General features: G+C 41.3%; 3 protein-coding genes across 4 annotated transcripts in view; 1 reads left to right on the top strand and 2 right to left on the bottom strand.

Annotated features, from left to right (window-relative positions):
• Positions 1-18,197, bottom strand: part of LOC109260965 (zinc finger protein 677-like) — a 58,994-nt gene that overhangs the window by 18,147 nt on the left and 22,650 nt on the right. The window lies entirely within an intron of this gene.
• Positions 1-18,197, bottom strand: part of LOC128772485 (zinc finger protein 677-like) — a 42,995-nt gene that overhangs the window by 14,473 nt on the left and 10,325 nt on the right. The window contains exon 2 of the mRNA XM_053906316.1: positions 1,453-1,885. The gene's annotated coding sequence lies outside the window, so the exon portion shown is untranslated. The remainder of the gene's footprint in view (positions 1-1,452; positions 1,886-18,197) is intronic.
• LOC109260963 (uncharacterized) lies at positions 518-10,030 on the top strand. The gene is given in 4 exon segments (XM_053906448.1): positions 518-526; positions 1,018-1,540; positions 1,671-1,783; positions 8,732-10,030. Coding segments are annotated over 4 exon segments (1,377 nt in total). The 3' UTR covers positions 9,464-10,030.

Genomic DNA, 18,197 nt, shown 5'->3' with positions numbered 1-18,197 from the left:
AAAACATGAAAAACGGTCACCTGTGGGGTTGAGCTCTGAGCAATCATGAAAGGATGGGCAGTGTTGGAACAAAGTTCCACATCAATCCAGCCCACCCATCAACTTCTTTACAGAAAAGATAAAGGGGCCTTGGGGGTATCATCTACTTATTTGGAGATATCAGCTCACTGCTCGGTAATTTAAAAACTGACTTAAGGGAAGAAGAGAGCTGTTGAATATTAAATTAGCACACTAAAGTAGGTTTAAGGTAGTGTTAAAAGATTATCAACATCCTTAACGGATGTGTAATGAAATACTATAAAGTTATTTGCCAGACATCCAAGAATACTTCGAATATATGATAGAGTAGAAAGCATGTAAAACTCATAATCTGAACGATAAAATTAAGAGGTAAAATAATCTGGAAATTAAAAAGCTATCCAATGGATTATGATATTAAAGATAAAGAGGATACATCAAATTTACAAAAGAATGCCATGAGCCATAAAAAAGGGGGAGAGAAACAGTACTGTTAATAATGGCCACTGTAAAAAGCACCATGTGGTTACAGAAAGTCTTCCCCCATTAAGTGACTGAGCTAAGCCTCTGCCCTCTAGATGAGGAGGGGTTGCAAATGGCATTATCTTCCGATGCAATACTTAGAAAGGGCAGATGCCTCAAACACCAGGTGTCCCAACTCGCAATCTCTCCTGCATAACTGGAACAATTCACCAAGTTTTAGATGAATGAGGTCATAGGGCCACAAATCAGTACGTCACGACGTAACATCCCATACCCAATCAATTCAGTACTCACCTGGGTTTGGGTCCTGTGCTTTGTCCCAGACCACTCACTACGTGTTTTGTTCTCTGTATAAGTCTCTCTGTGTCCTGGTTTCTCCTCAGTCTTTTTGCCCATTTCCGTTTCCCTCCCTCGCTATTCCTCCTCCAACCGTGTGACCCCACTCTGCTGGAGCCTCTGTTTCTATCCCCGCCGTTCTTTCTCCCCACACCTTCTGATGACCCTCTAACTCCGCAGATTTCTGCGTCTTTCCCCGCCGTGTGTGTCCCCTCTTTGCCCTCCCTGTGGCGGGGCGAACGGCCTGCATCCACCTCACTAGTGACGACTGGGCCCGACACAGTTGGGGGATGGGGTCGGGGGGAGACTCGGGAATCACAGAAAGGTTCTGAGCAGGAACGTAACCGGCAGGGGTATCGGGATCTGCAGGACCACGGGCAGAAAGGCTGGGCCCGAATCCGCCTCGGAGCGATTTACGCCGGAAACGACGGCAGACCCCCGGGACCCGCCCCGAGCGAAAGAACTCGGAACTTCTTACAGCCACGCCGCAAGAGGGGAGAGGGAGGAGACGGTTCAAGAACTTTACCTTACCAGCCGACCCCGAAACCTGGGGTGGAGGCGGGCACTAAAGAGCGCGACCGCTGGTGTGAACCAGAAAAATGGAGACTCACTCACCCGAGAGCGCACGTTGCTCTGCGGGATCAGCTTCCGGGGCTGCAGAAAACCGCGCAGGCGCGTTCGTGGCGAGGCGGTGCCAAGGCAGGTAAAGGACGTGTTGGTTGGGGGCGGGGCCTGGGCGCGCAGGGTGCTACCCCGTTTGCCAATCTCGTAACGTCGGCCAGTCTGTCCTTCCTGTCTGGCGTTTTCTGGTTCTGCTTTTGGATCCCTTCCAGACCCGCTGGTGTACTTTGGAGCCAGGCTGGGTACAACCTCAGGGAACGGTAGGCCGCTTGTGTTGGGAGCGGCGGAATTTCACAAGCTGAGCCCGGTGCTCGGGGAAACTTCTGTAGCGAGCAGTGGAGACGCGCGTCCAGCGGCAGGCGGAGCAGTGCGGGAACCTGGGGTCGCGGGTCCTCATGGGACGATTGAGACCCGGACGTGACAGCTCCTTCTTTAATGAAGCAAACGCCGGGGTGGTCAGTGTCGGTGATGGACGCTAAATGCAAAAACTCTTCTCTGGGGAATGTGCAGTTTGGTATTAGCTCCCATCAAAGTTTTTCCCTGAATTGTCACTTCTAATTAGCTGGACTGTGTTCCCTGACCTTCCCCTCTGGGCCCTGGGCGGTGGGGGATGAAGCCTGGCATGTTCCTTTAAAGGAACAAACATTTCTGCCTCTATGGGAGTTCATTAATTTAATCTCTGTTTTTAAATTTGATATTCGAATCCACACCTCTCGAGAGGAAATATAAATCCAAACGCCTTTGAGACCTACCAGATGGCACATGTATTTGCTTAAGCCCTTATTGCTAAATATCATTGCAATTGCATTTTTAATAATCTTTCTTCTCAGTTATTTGGAAGGCTATTTTTTCCTTGAAAATTAGATTCTTAAAAATGTATCTTGAGAGAAAGCACAGGAGGGAGTGCAAGCGGGGAGAAGCAGAGAGCTAGATCTACAATCCCAAGGAGGCTCTGAGCAGAGCCCTCTGTCGCCGCCACACCTCTGGGCTGCATATCACAAAACCTGAGATCCTGAGCCACAACCAAGAGTCTGAGGCTTAGCCAGCTGAGTCACCCAGGCACCCCGAATATTAGATATTTCAACTGATCTTTTCGTTTTCTGTTTCTGAATGCTTGGTGCCCAGTGCAGATAATGAAGCTTCCTAAAGGTGTACTCTTTCAGAGATATTTAACTTTTCCTAGTACTGATGAAATACTGGTTTTGAAATATTTCCAGAGACATGTGATAAGGATGTCTGTTCTTTATGTGAATAATACAAGCAAATTGTAAAACTAGTTTTTCACATTTTCAGTAGCATCATCTCCACTCAATAATTTTTAACAGGAAATATGCAAGTTAGTAGCTCCTCTTCTGTTTCCTGTGGAAATTCTGAAGGAGGTGATGGCTGGATTTGCTTTTCGCATCCTATTATGTGACTGCCCCCTCCAGTGCTTAAATCTCTGCAAGGAGTGAATGAACACATGACTACACATTGTTCAACAGTTTACAATAATTTATAGGTATCTTGTCATTTTAGAGGGTTGAGTATTCCTTCTGCAGCATGCAGAGACGACCCTGGACACAATGTCAGGGCTCCAGAGAACAAAAGGGCTGATTATTAAAAAAAAAATGGAGTGATTAGAGCACAGGGATTCAGCACCCACCAACTGAGGTTTTTAGAAAGAGCCAAATGACATGAAAAGGTGGAAGAGAGAGCCTAAAACGATACAAAGGTGTTCACCAAGACAAGGATGCCTTGGGTAGACCTCACCTCCGGAAAAAATCTGGATATGTTGTTCCTCTGAATGTGCTGGACCCACTGCTTATATCTTAAGAGCTTGAAAATTACGCAGTTCCTGGTTCAGATCATGAATCCCAATATCGACAGGAGGGAAGGCTAAAAGTAGGGCAAGTGGTGATTGTGAGATACTGTTATTCAGAATCCCCAAACTTCTTAAAAAACTTTTTAATTATTTTTTTTAAGTTTATTTATTTTTGACAGACACAGGGTGTGAGCATGAGCTGGGGAGGGGCAGAGAGAGAGAGAGAGGGAGTGACGGAATCTGAAGCTGTCAGCACAGAGCCTGATGCGGGGCTCGAACTCATGAACTGAGATCATGACCTGGGCTGAAGTCAGAGGCTTAACTGACTGAGCCACCCAGGCGCCCCTCCAAAGTTCTTTGTGATGTTTTCACTGTTCCTAGTCAGTCCCAGGAAGAGACAAAGTGGTATTTACCATCACACTTAGGATCAAGCAGCTGGTTGTTAGAGATACATGCAGAGCTTTTATTTTAAGTTCTATCATCTTGGAGTTCCTGGGGCCAATCTTGATGTCCTGAAGACACTCAAGAAGCAGGTGATGCCAATGGATACATCACTGGCCACTGTGAACATACAAAACAAGTTTGCATATGGGGCACCAGGGTGGCTCCATGGGTTGAGCATCTGACTTCTCTCCCAGTCACGATCTCGAAGTTCGTGAGTTCCAGCCCCATGTCAGGCACTGTGCTGACAGCTCAGAGCCTGAACCCTGCTTTCGAATTTGTGTCTCCTCCTCTTTCTCTGCCCTTCCCCCATTCGCATCTGTCTCTCTCCAAAATGAATAAAAGCATTAAAAAAACAAGTTAGCATAAAAACTCAATGAGGACGTTTCACACACAAAGCTATCGCTGAATGACTTCTTTAAAGATGATGAGCCAGAGGTTGGCTACAGTCAGGTGCTTGAGAAGTAGGTCTTAGGAAGGAATTTAACCATTTTAATTATTATTTACCATATAGACTTCTCTTTGTTTGACCTTTGTCTCGCTGTAGGATGTGAAGAATAAGACCATTTATTGAAAGGAATTCCCATTCCCCAAATACCAAGTGTTTATGATGTTATCCCCACTTTAGTTTTTGCTGGTTATTAACTTTTCTTACGCACTTTGGCATACTTTTGACTTTTTACCTTCACTGATCTAACAGTTTGTTCAAAAATAAACATCTCAGAAGGATAACTGTAGTCATTTTGGGTTTTCCTTCTTTTTTTTTTTTTTTTTTTTAGAGCTTTTTGTGGCTATTCTTACTATTCTCTGAGATTTTTGCAGCAACATTGCTAGTTTGAAAAACTGATGGTATCTCTTATCAGGATCAAATTAAATTAATAAATTAGCTAAAGGAGAATTGACCTTTTTATAATATTGAGTTTTTCTACCCAGGAACGTGATGTAATTTACATTCATTTCTACCTTCATATATTTCAGGAATGTTTTTTTTTTCCCTATAGGCTTTACAAATTTTTGTTAGATTCATTCCTGGTTAGATTATATCATTTTATGATTTTAAAGTTATTTGTTTTAGAGAAAGAGTGAGGGAGAAGGGCAGAGGGAGGGAGAGAGAGAATCCCATCAGGCTCCAGGCTCAGCACAGAACAAGGCACAAGGCTAAATCCCTTGACCCTGGGATCACAACCTGAGCTGAAATCAAGAGTTGGATGCTTAACCGACTGAGCACCACATGTGCCCCTATTTCATTTTATGTTACAATTTTGTAACTGCATGACCCTCCTACTGTAAGTCATAAACGATTATTTGTTGTACCTAGGCTACTGTACAAACATATCCTATGTACAGGGGCACCTGGGTGACTCAGTTGGTGGAGCCTACCACTCTTGACCTCAAGATCATGACCTGAGCCCCATGTTAGGTGTAGAGATTTCTAAAAATGAAATCTTAAAAATACTACCCTATTGGGGCACCTGGGTGGCTCAGTCGGGTAGGCGTCCAACTTTGGCTCAGGTCGTGCTCTCGTGGTTGGTGAGTTCGAGGCCTATGTCGGGCTCTGTGCTGACAGCTCGGAGCCTATAGTCTGCTTTGGATTCTCTGTCTCCCTCTCTCTCTGCCGCTCCCCCTCTCACACTCTGTCTCTCTCTCAAAAATAAATAAACATTTAAAAATTAAAAAAAAAAAAACCCTATGCAAAAAGACGTTATTGTTTTTGAATGTCAGTATCCTGTCTTGTTAGCTTATGGAATTATTTTTTGTTGTAGATTTTCTAACAGTTCCTTTGTGTTTCCAGACAAACTTTTATCATCTGAAAAACATACTTCTATGTCTTTGTTTCTAATTTCTATGCCATTTTACATTGCCCTGGCTAACCTCCAACACAATGAGAAATGAATACAACAGGTGATCATGTACTTTTTTTAGTGTCGTTTTCTGGCCTTAGTGGAGTATCTCTAGCACTTCCCTATGAACAAGAAGAAGATTTTGTTTTGCCAAGTTGGGAAAGATCCGAAAGAAATTCCTAATTTCAAGTGTTTTGACTTAACATCCTTAGATGTTGTATTCTTCCAAATAATGTTTTTGTAACTATGAGTAAGATTTCTGATTTCTCTTCAAAAATATGAAGTATATTAATTTCCTAACAGTGACTCATTCATGAATGGGAGACACAAATTTCTTGGCTCATTATAATTCTTTATTCTTCTTCAGGGTTTTGGCTGTTTATTGTCCATGGTACCATCTGTAGGGAGAGATGACATCTTTCTATAGTATTCTTTTTAGTACAAACTTTAGGATGTTTTAGTCTCAGAATGTCATTTGAAGTATAAAGATAATTTGGAAATTTTACTTCCACTCTAATGCTCTTGAATTCAGTAAGCAGCATTAGCACGTCTTCTATTTAAAGAAATGGAAGAATCTGGTGGCTTATCTGATCCTGGTGTTTTTTTCGTTTTTTTTTTTTTTTTTTTTTTTTTTTGTGAGGGACTGATAAATGAAAAAAAGACGACTTCCTCTTCTCTATGAATATTGGTCTGTTTGGACTCCCTATCTTAAGTCAATTTTGGTAAAATGTATTTTCTGAGAAAATGTCCACTTTATATAGGCTTTCTAGTTATTTTTGAATTGCAGAGGTGGACAAATGATTTTTAATCTCATTTGTTCACCAAGCTCTTTATTTGCATTTATTGAAAATTTTAAAAACAGAAAATCCTTCTTGGGTCATTTGGAGGATTCTTTCTCTCTGCCCATAAGTTAAATGGTGGTGGTCCTCGGGTCTGGGGAGTAACAGAGGATTAGACTGGGGTCAGAGAAATCCTCAGGGAAGCACAGAATCCAATGAGGCTCATGTGCTTCTCGGCTGGTCTTTCAGGGCTCATCCCTTGGCATTTCCTCCTGCCATGTGACACCCTGTCTGCTTCCAGGAATAATGGAAGAATCTCTCTAAAACACTCCAACGGTCCCTTTGGACCTGCTCACTACAAACTTCTAATAGATCCTGGTAATTAAAGAGTTTTTCAGAACCGTTCTCAGTTCCCCAAGTGTTGAACTATCATTGTCACTACAGCTGACATGTTGATGGCAATTCTTTGGGGAGGTGAGGTCACAGAATCACTAACCTCTATCTCAGGGTTTGGCTTCCTCCCTCCCACACGTGCTTTGCCTGCTACTTTACACCCAGCTTCCAGTCCTGGCAGCAGGAAGGAGTCTGTGAGTATCTTCTAGTTTAGTGTGAGACCACAGTCTCTACGGTTGGGAGATGCAGCAGGAATCTGCTGAGCATAATAGGTGAGCATGTCTGGGAAAAGAATCTTCCGGCACAGGCTGAGCTTGTGAGAGAGACTGCTCAGTGCATGAGTGCTGCTAACGAAATTTAATAAAACCCCCATTAACGGGGTTCTTGGTGTTTGATCCAAGTGCCATCAGAGTCTGAATTTAAGATACGTCAAGATGGTAATTTCAGGGAGCACCGGGGTGGCTCAGTCGTTTAAGCATCCACTCTCGACCTCAACTCAGGTCTTGATCTCAGGGATGTGAGTTCTAACTCCGCACTGGGCATGGACAGTCTATTTAGATAAAAAAAAAATACTTCCAGAATTAAGCAGCCATTCAATACCGTGAGGAAGAGTCAGAGAGACATTTTTAGAAGCAATATTGTGAGCACTGTAAAGGCATGTGCATGTGATAAGGTGTATGATGGAACTAACTGAAAAACCTGATTCACAGCAGAAACAGCATGTCTAATGGGAATTGCTGAAATTTATTCTTCTGTAATTTGAGTGTGATGTGCTTAATGGAGACAGTAACTGTGTCTCTACTGAAAACCTCTGTGCAATATTGATCTGTGAGACAATCTTCTTTCCTGAAATTAGGAAAGGTCCTTTAAGATAAGGTTATTAACTATAGAGTGATTCAAGGGGGGAAAATGAAGGACTTTAATTTATATTTTAATTTTAAAATAATAAATTAATTTAAAAATTCACATCAAGAAAAAAAGACAATTTTAAGCTACATTTCTTCTGGTTTAAAATTATTTCAACAGTATTCCCAGCTCACTACTCACCTCTCTTGCTTTTCAACTCATTAAATGCCCAAGACTCCAAGTCTACAGATCCATTTTGCAGGTTTGTATTGTATTTGAATAGATTTTCTAAATCAAATATCAATTCGAGTTTCAATTTGTGTATTCTAAAATAACAAATATACAGTGATGTGATCTTTAAGTATGATTAATTTATTTTCTGCCCTAATAAGCTTTATCACTATGTGATGTTTCATGTTTCATACGTTAGCACACAGTGCAGTTCCGCACAATAATTTCTGTTACGGATGCCATTGTCCTTTTGGTCCAGGCAAAAAATGAAATGACTTCTGCTGTCATCCTAACAGTTCTCTACATTAAATAAATCAGACTGGCTCATATAAAATTATTCAATGCATGTAAAATTTATTAAAGCTTTCAATCTTCATTCCTTAGTTATATTAGTTATAAAGAATACTTAAAACTGGGAAATGACCAAACCAGGTTTAGAAAGTAAAATAAATTTAAAATATGAGGTGTCTGTGTGTGTGTGTGTGTGTGTGTGTGTGTGTGTGCATGTACCCATGACGAGGTTCCTGGCAGAGTATAGAGCAGTAGAAAGCATTTGTGTCATGGCAACTAGGCCACCAAGGTTCAAATCCTGATTCTACTGCTATTTACATGAGTCACTTAACTTCCTGCGGTTAAATTCTCCTCGTCTATAGAATGAGGGTAATGTTAATTCCTAACTCCTAGAGTTGTGAATATTATATAAGTTACAATAGGGAAAGCGTTAATAACAGACTCACACATTGTAAGTGCTATAAAGAGACACATATGTACCTTGGGAAATCTCTTAACAAAAGACAATATAGTTTAGATGTTCATTCTCAGGGGAAATGAAATGTAAGTGCAGATTTTGTTTTCCAGGAAAATGTAGGCCGAAACTCATGTTTTCATGCAGAACTCACTGCCTGTGATTTTGAATACTGAATTCTAGACAATGACAGAATGGCCTCGGTGGATGTGAATATAGCAATGATCTTCCTATCCTGGGAGTCACTGGAATTCTGGGCAATTTCTGACTCTTCTATCATTAGACGTCCTTTTGCTTCAAGGGATGCAAGCCGAGATCCATGAATTTGATTCTTAGGAACCTGTCTGTAGCCAACTCCTTGGTCATTCTTTCCAGAGGAATCCCAGAGACCATGATAGCTTTAGGACTAAAACATTTCACTAATTATTATGGATGCTATGTTCTTTTGTATGTTCACAGAGTGACCAGAGGTATGTCGATTTGTTCCATCTGCCCCCTGAGGGTCTTCCAAGCTATCCCAATCAACCCTGGGAACTCTAGGTGGATAGAGCTTAAAGTAAAAACTCCGAAATACATTGGCCCCTCCAGTATCCTGTGTGGGGTGTTCTGCATGTTCATAAACTTGTTTTTTCCTATTTATATGGCTGGTAAATGGAATAACAAAACTACTACCAAAAAAAGTGGTTTGGGACATTGTTCTGCTTCACAGTGTAGCGACAAGATCACAGGCTCATTATATGCAGCAATGACCTCTTTCTTTGACATTTTGTGTTTGGGATTCATGACCTTGGCCACCAGCTCCATGGTTTTTCTCCCTCACAGGTACAAACAGATGGTCCAATGCATCCATAGGAACACTGTCTCCCCCAGACCCATCTGTGAGACCATGAGACCAGAGCCACCGAAAGCACCCTTATTTTGGTGACCACCATTGTATCGTTTTATGCCGTTTTGTCCATCATTCAAGTTTACTTGGATCTCCTTGATAATTCTAGTTGGTAGCTGGTGAATGTCACTGGACTAATCACTACATATTTTTCAACTATTAGCCGTTTTGTTCTCATGAATCATGACCCAAGCATATTCAGGCTGTACCATGTCTGCTGTGGAAGAAATCTAGAATTCCCTCATCCCATCAGGGAAATATGAATTGTCTTCCACCTACCTGTTCAGTATAGATGCACTGAGACCTCAAAGAATGTTAAGAACAATGAGCCAATTTCATTGCATAGACAGGGGTAAATGAGACACACTGACACTAACCTAATATGAAATGGTAAAGAGCATGGTACATGAAATCATCTGTAATTAATATCGATGTACTTCTATAGTTGTATTATTACTGGTCACAGAAGGATAGATTCCATAAAAGTCTTGAAATACTGTGAACATACTGGAATTATGTTTCAATGTGTAACTTTAAAATTGAGTTATTAAACTTTCCCAAGATGTACTTGAAAATGCAATTGTAAAGCCTGATTTGTCACGCAAATGGCCTTGGGTGAAGGTGGCGGGAGGAGGGGGGGCAGGTTTTATTTATTGCTGGCTTTGGAGGCTATGCTATGAATATTATGCCTCATATCTAAGAGAAATTGGGGATGTTTGAAAATGCGGTAACGCTTAAGGAGCAAGAGGAGTGCATGAAAATATTTTCTGGTCAACTTCTGAAGAGTAAACTGCAGGGGACAAAGAGGAACAAGGGGGAAGTGTCAGCTGAATTTTACAAAAGGAGCAGGTGGGAAGGAGCCAGTGAACAGATTGGTATGTGGGAAAAGACTAAATGACTTTTGAGATGTTTAGAAGGTAGATTGTACTGTGTTAAATCTTCTGGCAGTTGGCTGTGTTGGCGATAAAGAGATTTCAAGACGGATTTCTGCTTTTCCAACTTGAGGATACAAGAGGTTATGGAGGACCCTTTCATCAAGCTTGGTGCCAGAGAGAACTAGCAATTTGAAGCGGGAGTGATAGGGAAAAATTATGTTAGAAGATGACCGACAGGACTGGTAGGAGAATTTCAGTCGCTGCCCGAAGACTCCCCTTCTGGGTTCTTTTTCCTACCCTGCTTGCCGCGCACCAAATTACTACTAATGCAGAAGTAACAGACTATAAATTGTTCCCCATCCTTGTGCTCGGGGCTCAGATCTCTGGAGAGTGATCTCCTCTGAGCCCGCCAGTGTGAAATAAACCTCCTGCCTTCCAATTTCTTCAAGTGCCACTTGATTCTTCACCGGGTGATCCAGACCAGGTTCTGTGACAGGAGTATAGGAACGTATTTTAACATGGGGTAGTACTGCTTTTGAAATCACCCCCAAGGCAACATGGACACCATCGAAAGGAAAACAAAAGATATAACTGAAACATAGAAAGACTTTTGCGGGGCCTGGCTGGCTCAGTCAGTAGAGCATGTGTCTCTTAATCTCTGGATAGTGACTTTGAGTCCCATATTGGGTATCAAGACTGCTTAAAAATAGAAAATTTAAAAAAAGAAATACTTTAGGGGCACCTGGGTGGCTCAGTTGCTTGGACTTCTGACTTCATGTTGGGTCATTAACTCGCGGTTTGTCGAGTTCCCCCACAGAACTTCAAAATGGGGGACTGGACACCTTTGAAAGACCAACTACATGATTGGATGGAAACACTCAGCACCCCAGCCTCTGGGGAGAGGAACGAGTCTGCCTGGAGATTGAGTTCAGTCATATGGCCAATGACTTAAGTGAAGCCCTGATTAAACTCCTGGAGAAGCTCCTGGGAGCTTCGTGGTGGGGGACAAAAGCTACTGTATGGGCAGTCCTCCCAAACCTTGCCCTATGGATGCCTTCATCTGGCTCTTTACTGCTATCCTTTACAATGAAATGTGAAATGACAAAACTAAAAGAATTTAGTAACGAGTTTGCTGTGTTTTATTCCAGGGAAGACAACCCTTGATTTGAGGAGGACAGAGCCTCCCATGCAGGGAGTGGAGTGCTCTTCCTGATGGATTTGGGGCAAGATTGAGTTTTAGAACTCAATCTAAAGGGCATGATTAGGGCATGATTGGCTAGGAAGTCAGGAATTTCCTTGGAAGACCAGGAGGTGCTGAATACAGGGTAAGATCGGCTACCTGAAGCTTCATTGGAGGACTGTGATTGGTGTATGTTTGGTTTCTTTGCTGGATGTTTCACGTAAGAGCAGGCTGATTTAGGTTTAGATTTGTGATGTGGGTCAGGCCACTAATGTGGCCTACAATTTTTTAGGTCCCAATATAGAAATTAGTTATCAACGATTATCATACATATAGCACTTTCCGAGTTCTGTGAGTCATCCCAGCAAATATTGAAGCAGAGGGAACTGTGGAGGAAACCTTAAATTTTTAGCTGGCTGGAAATGTGTGGGAGGTTTGGGAATGCCTGACTCATGACTGGTGTCTGAAGTGGGGGCAGTCCCGGGAACAACTTTGCCCTTAACTTGTGGGGTCTGTACTAAGACCAAATAAAGTCAGAATTATATTGAATTGAAGGATACCCAGTTGGTATCAGAGATTTGGCGACAGGTGGCAGGATTTCTTTCAGGTTTGGCTATTATGGCCCTTTGATATGTCCCCATTTTTTTTTTTTATTACTTCCTTACTCTTAACATTCTGCCACTACAAGATCCCCCAGGCACATCTTGTATTTTCCCTGCTCCTGCCATAGAATCAGCCATAATTACAAGGAGCACTTTTTTTTTTTTTTTTTAGAGAATAGTGTTAGAAACCAAGATGTGGGTGCTGGGTGTTCTCCTTGCTACTGGGGTGTCATTGCTCTTAGGTTCTCTGAGTAGACCAACCTGGGAATTACCTGTCCTCACACAGATCTATAGTTTTCTCTTTGCCATTTTATTTACTTATCCACAGCTAACTCTGTGCTCATACTGATGTAGATGACTCAGATCCCATACTTCAGGGTTCATTTTCACCTCTCCCCTAGGTTCTCTGTCCCTATCTTTATTTGTCAAGTACTATGGCATCATACGCCTTTGAAGAGTTTTCCATCTATTCCTCCACGCTCCCATGCTCTCTGCACACTGCCTATAACCCCCTCCCTCTGGCCTCATTTGGACCCTGCTGGATCACTCGTCTGTAACCTTCCAACTCTGCCCCGTTCACCTGGACCTGAGGTGGCAATGCCCACAGCAGTTTAAGATATTGCATGTGACAAATATCATCCTTGGGGGTTGTTGAAAGGATGGAAGAAGTAAAAAAGGTGGCAAGTGCCCCCCATTTTCAGGCATCCAAGGTCAGGAGATGCCTGTATTCTTCCAACATATGAGCACATTGTGGAGACACACATGTGCATGCAGACTCTTTGAATGTAATTACATACAAGGGACTGGGAATGTGGGAGTACGGGGGAGTGTGTGTAAACATATGTGCTTGTATTTCACGAGTGTGTGCATGAGTGTGAGTTGGTATGGAGTGTATGTTGAGAGTGTGAGGGTGTATGGCTGTGCATTTAAGATTATGTTGTGTATATGCACATGTATTTGCATCTATGTGTAATGTTTGTATGTGTGTGTTTGTGAACTAGGGGATGTCCACCATCATGGTCCTAGTGTCTGACTTGGAAATAGGGAGTATTTGATTACATATTTGTTTGTAGTGAAAACAAGGGATTAATTAGGATTTTCATGTCATTCTGGTGAATGTACCTCTTTATGATATTGAAATAGTTCTCATTATCCCTGGTCATATTATTTGTTCTTGAAATTACTTTAATCTTAATATAGCCACTATATTCATTATAGCGTTTCCATTTATCTTTGGTCTAGGATTTTGTGTTCTTAATTTATGAAGTGAATTTCTCTTAGGATACATTGTGTTGCCTGTCTTTAAAAAGTCCAATTGTCAGGGGCGCCTGGTTGGTTCACATGGTTATTGGTTAAGACTCTGCATTTCATTCAGGTCATGATCTCACGGCTCTTGAAATGGAGCCCCATGATGGACCTACACCGACAGCACAGAACCTGCTTGAGATTATCACTCTCCCTCACTCTCAAAAGAAATAAACAAAAAAACAAAAAGAAAAAAAATCCAGTGACAATGTTTGCTCGTCAATGGGGCCTTTAGACGATTTCCTTTTACACATATATAGACGTAAATTATTTTCCTCTTGCTTTTATAATGTCTCCTTTCCTCTGTTCCCTGTCTTTCTGTCTTCTTCGAAATGACTGAATTTTTACAAATGATTTTATTTTAAATCCATTTCTTTGGTTCACAGGTGTTAGCTGTAACTATTGTTTTTTGTTTGCTTTAAGGGTTATCCTGTACAGCTTACCACAATCTACCTTCACGTGAGTCTATACTTTCTTCATATAGAGCATCTGACCTGACCCTTCCTTTCCACATGGACTTCCATCTCTAAATTCCTGCCCTGCGTAACCATTAGTGTAGGTTTCTTTTCCAAACGCTATACACGTATATGCTAGGCTGTTAGTGTCTTACACAGTCCACTATATTTTAAAGAGGCTTAAAAATAGGAAAGACAGGTTTTATTTACTCATATAATTACTACTTCTAGTGCTCTTAATTCCTTTGTGTAGATCAGGACCCTGCCACCTATAGAACATGAGCCAAGTACAGCTTACCATCTGTTTTTATGTGAAGTGTAACTGGAATGCAGCCACACTCATATTTAGGTACTTTTGACCCAATGAGGACATACTGGAAGAGCGATAACAGAAACAGCATGGCCTACAAAGAATAAAATATCTACTATATGTTCCTTACATAAAAATTTGCCGATCTTGCACATAGAGTCCCATTCTCATCACATCTCAGTTAGTATAAAATTGGGACATAAAACGTACTGAAAGGTCAATCTTATAGTCAAAATATTAGGCAATGGTAACACAAGATTGCTCTCAACTGTAAGAATAAAACTAGGAACTGGGAGTTACTAGGTCTTAAATTAGGAAAACATGAAATAATGCGATTTTGTTCCTTTTCAATTTGCAAGTACAATATCTTCTTATATCTTACAATTTTTTTTGATGATATGGACATTGAAGATATAACTGAGGTGTAAAAGACACACCCAATATTACTTGATACACTTTTGTAAGTGGAAGAAGCAACATACCCCTGGCTGGGTATAAGGGTAGACAATAGGAAAAGTATGTATCTTAACAAGTCCTGGGATCAAATACCTAGACAGTTTTGACAAATGAGATTTACTATCTGTCCATTAATTCATTACCCTACCCCACCACTGTGTTCTCGGTAGTGGTTAAGTCTGACGTAAAGAAATAGGTCTGTGCATTCTCCAAACAGGTCATGGTTTTGGATCTATCACATATAATCTTAAGCCCTCTGGGGGAGTTTTGTTATTAAAATTTCAAAAATTCTAACTACTGGGCGCCTGGGTGGCTTGGTTGGGTGAGCGCCCCACTTCAGCTCAGGTCATAATCTCATGGCTGGTGGGTTTGAGCCCCGCATCAGGCTCTGTGCTGACATCGCAGCCTGAAGCCTGTTTTGGATTCTGTAACTCTCTCTCTGCTCCTTCCCCACTCACACCATCTCTCCATCTCTTAAAAAATAAATACACATTAAAAAAACTTCAAAAATATATAAATAAAAAATAAAAATTCTAACTACGAGGAGTCCCAAATTTCAAATGTCTATAGTGGAAATGTAGTATCACATTTCACCAAGACAAACAACAAGTGTGGATATTCCTCAACCAGTTTAGTATGTTCCCATTTGGGCAATTTTTGGCTTCTCTACTCCACCCACTTGCCCTTCCCCATTTGTATTTGCATGATACGCTTTCAGTGGTTCTGCACAAAGATGACCTCAGCATGTGGGCATTGCCTGAAAACACTGTTTAAATTAGGAAACCCTGTCAGTTGATCATTACACACGAACACGTTCATGGTACTTACCACTATCATATTGTATCTTATACACTTCCGTCGAGAGAATCTAAGTTACTTGAAGACATGGATTTTTGTTTCCTGCTACAAAGTAGAAAGTTACTGTATTGCATAAAAGCTAAGAGACTAATAGTTCACATGCTCCAGTAAACATGTAATTTCATTTGTGGCACCAAATTCCTTACTCCTGTAACTCTCTATCCAGCATTCTGCACATTCCTCATAAATTTTCAAGCTGTATTTTGTTCGGTTCATCTTGTGAGTTTTAGGCAGCACGTGCCAAACAGCTCTAACCCATCTGTGAAGGATGATGCCTTTTGTAGATCTTCTCAGCTACAAAATGTTAAATTCAATATTCCCTCTCAAATGCTCCATTCTACTCTCAGTGTAAACATTAATGTTATTGGTCAGGTCAGACAGTGTTCATTTGTGAGGGACAGACCTCCGGGAAATCAGTGGCTGAAACAACTAGGTGGTTTATCATTCTCACATAACAGGAGGCCCAGAGATGCAGGTTGGGATGGGACGGGTCCCCTGGGCAGTCCTCTGCCTGCTCCACCTCCCTTAGCACTCAGCACTCTCTCTCCTTACAGCAGGATGGCTGCTGTAGGACCAAGAAGGATGAATGGTAAGGGGCAAAGGCCTTTTCTTTATTAGGTTTTGTCTCATTTACATGGAAATAATCCCAGGAGGTTCATCCCAATCAGCTACACATTGTAATTTAATTTTGATAAGGGTCTTAGGGGGATGACTGGGTGGCTCAGTCAGTTGAGCATCTGCCTCTTGATTTGGGCTCAGGCCAACATCCCAGGGTTGTAGGATGGAGACCTGGGTAGGCTCTGCACTGACTGTGGAGCCTGCATAAGATTCTCTCCCACTCCCTCTGCCCCTGTCCCCTACCAGCGTGCACCCTCACTGTAAAATAAATGAATAAACTAAAATAAGGGTATTGGGGAATTTTCAAATTTCATATTCATGACTAAACAACAGAAAGTAAAAGATCGTAAAGAAAATATTTTGCAGACCAAATTTAAATATACCCCATAACTGGGGCATCTGGGTGGCTCATTCGGTTAAGCATCTGACTTTGGCTCCAGTCATGTCTCACAGTTTGTGAGTTCGAGCCCCGTGTCGGGCTCCGCACTGACAGCTCAGAGTCTGGAGCCTGCTTAGGATTCTGTGTCTCCTTCTCTCTCTGCTCCTCTCCCACTTGTGCTCTGTCTCTCAAAAATAAATGTTAAAAAATTAAAACAAAAAATACGTACTCAATAATACTGAAAAGGTAGTGAAGGATAACTGTGGATAAGACCGATTTCATCACAGATTTTCTTTATCCTGAGTGTATAGTATCACATGCAACCCATGACCAGTATCGTAGGTATTCCAAATGAGTGAAAAGTTATTAGTCTTTAGTGTCTTCTAACTTACACATTTATTTCCTTTGAAATTTATTAATTTTAATTTTATTTACCTGAATTTGACACGAATTTGCCAAGTTTCAATACAGAGCTTCCGATGCTAGTACCTTTTTTAAAAAGCTTCTTAAATTTTGTTTATTTTTCCATGCTCAGTGTTGAAACTGACCCAGGGCTCAGTCCCATGATCCATGAGATCACAACCTGAGCCAAAATCAAGAGTTGGATGCTTAACCGACAGCCACCCAGGGAGTCCCTGCTTCTAGTGTCTTGGTAGCAAAATGGAAGGAATGATTTTGAGATTCCATTCTTTCCATTCTCCTTTAAAGTGAAACATCTACAGAAGGTTTGTAGCTGAGAATATTCTATCATGTCTGAATGTATTTAATATTAGACCAAAACTTTATAGAAGAATCGTGACATCAAAAGTCTAAAAGTATCTTCAGTAACTGAAATAAACAGTATTTCACAACCATTTTCCACAATCATACTGTGTGGTGGGGCTATGAATGCATCAGAAAGAAGAAGGTATTAGTTAGCACGAGGAAGATTGTGGTCTTTCCCAAGCAAGTCAGTAAGGAGTAAACTTCAGTTTTGTATTACAGGATCTGACTGTACTTTTGATACCCGACTAATGATACCTGTGAAGCTTCATTACAACTTCTTACTATTCTGCCCATCTGGGCAGGAAAAGCTAATAATGAAGGCAGACAAGCTTTTCCTTTGGCAGTAGTTGTAAGTTCAAAGTGTCAATGAGTATCATCAACCTGACGCTGCACATTATGCATCATAACAAAGTAGCTCACTATTCCCTGTTCTCCCTAGCCATTTTCAGAACTTGAGAAATCTATCCTGGTCTCCCAAGAAAGCACCATCAGATACTCAACTTCCTCCTAACACTTAGCTGCATGCAGCCATCAATCTTGACATGTGAACATCCTGTTCCAGTGGAGTAAGCACAAATGCAAACGAGCAAAAAATGTTTTAGAGGGTAAATAGGAGATTTCTAGTTTTCAAATAAGATTCCCATTGTGTAATGTTCATTCTTGAGGGTAAAGTCATTATAATTTATCTTTTCAAATTATTCTCTAAGCACTATAGCACAAAATAAAGATTGTGTTACTTTTCTCCTTCTCACATTTTCTCTTAGTTCCTAATACTTTTCATACGCTTGCCATTTTTCTAATTTCATTTAATGTAAAGGTGCAAACCATGGGTCACATTTCAGCACAAAAGACAGGGAGAAACAGAATCATATGGTGTATATTCATGAATGGGGAGGCCGGTGGTAGAGGGTGAGAGTTTGAAATTGCATTGCAATAGTATTTTCATTAGAGCCACAAAAATACTATGGGA

Source organism: Panthera pardus, unplaced genomic scaffold (genome assembly GCF_024362965.1).
Source record: "Panthera pardus isolate Hobbes unplaced genomic scaffold, ASM2436296v1 HiC_scaffold_18, whole genome shotgun sequence".
Classification (NCBI taxonomy): domain Eukaryota; kingdom Metazoa; phylum Chordata; class Mammalia; order Carnivora; family Felidae; genus Panthera; species Panthera pardus.
Note: the sequence above shows the minus strand (reverse complement) of the source record. Positions and strands in the feature narration are given on the sequence as shown.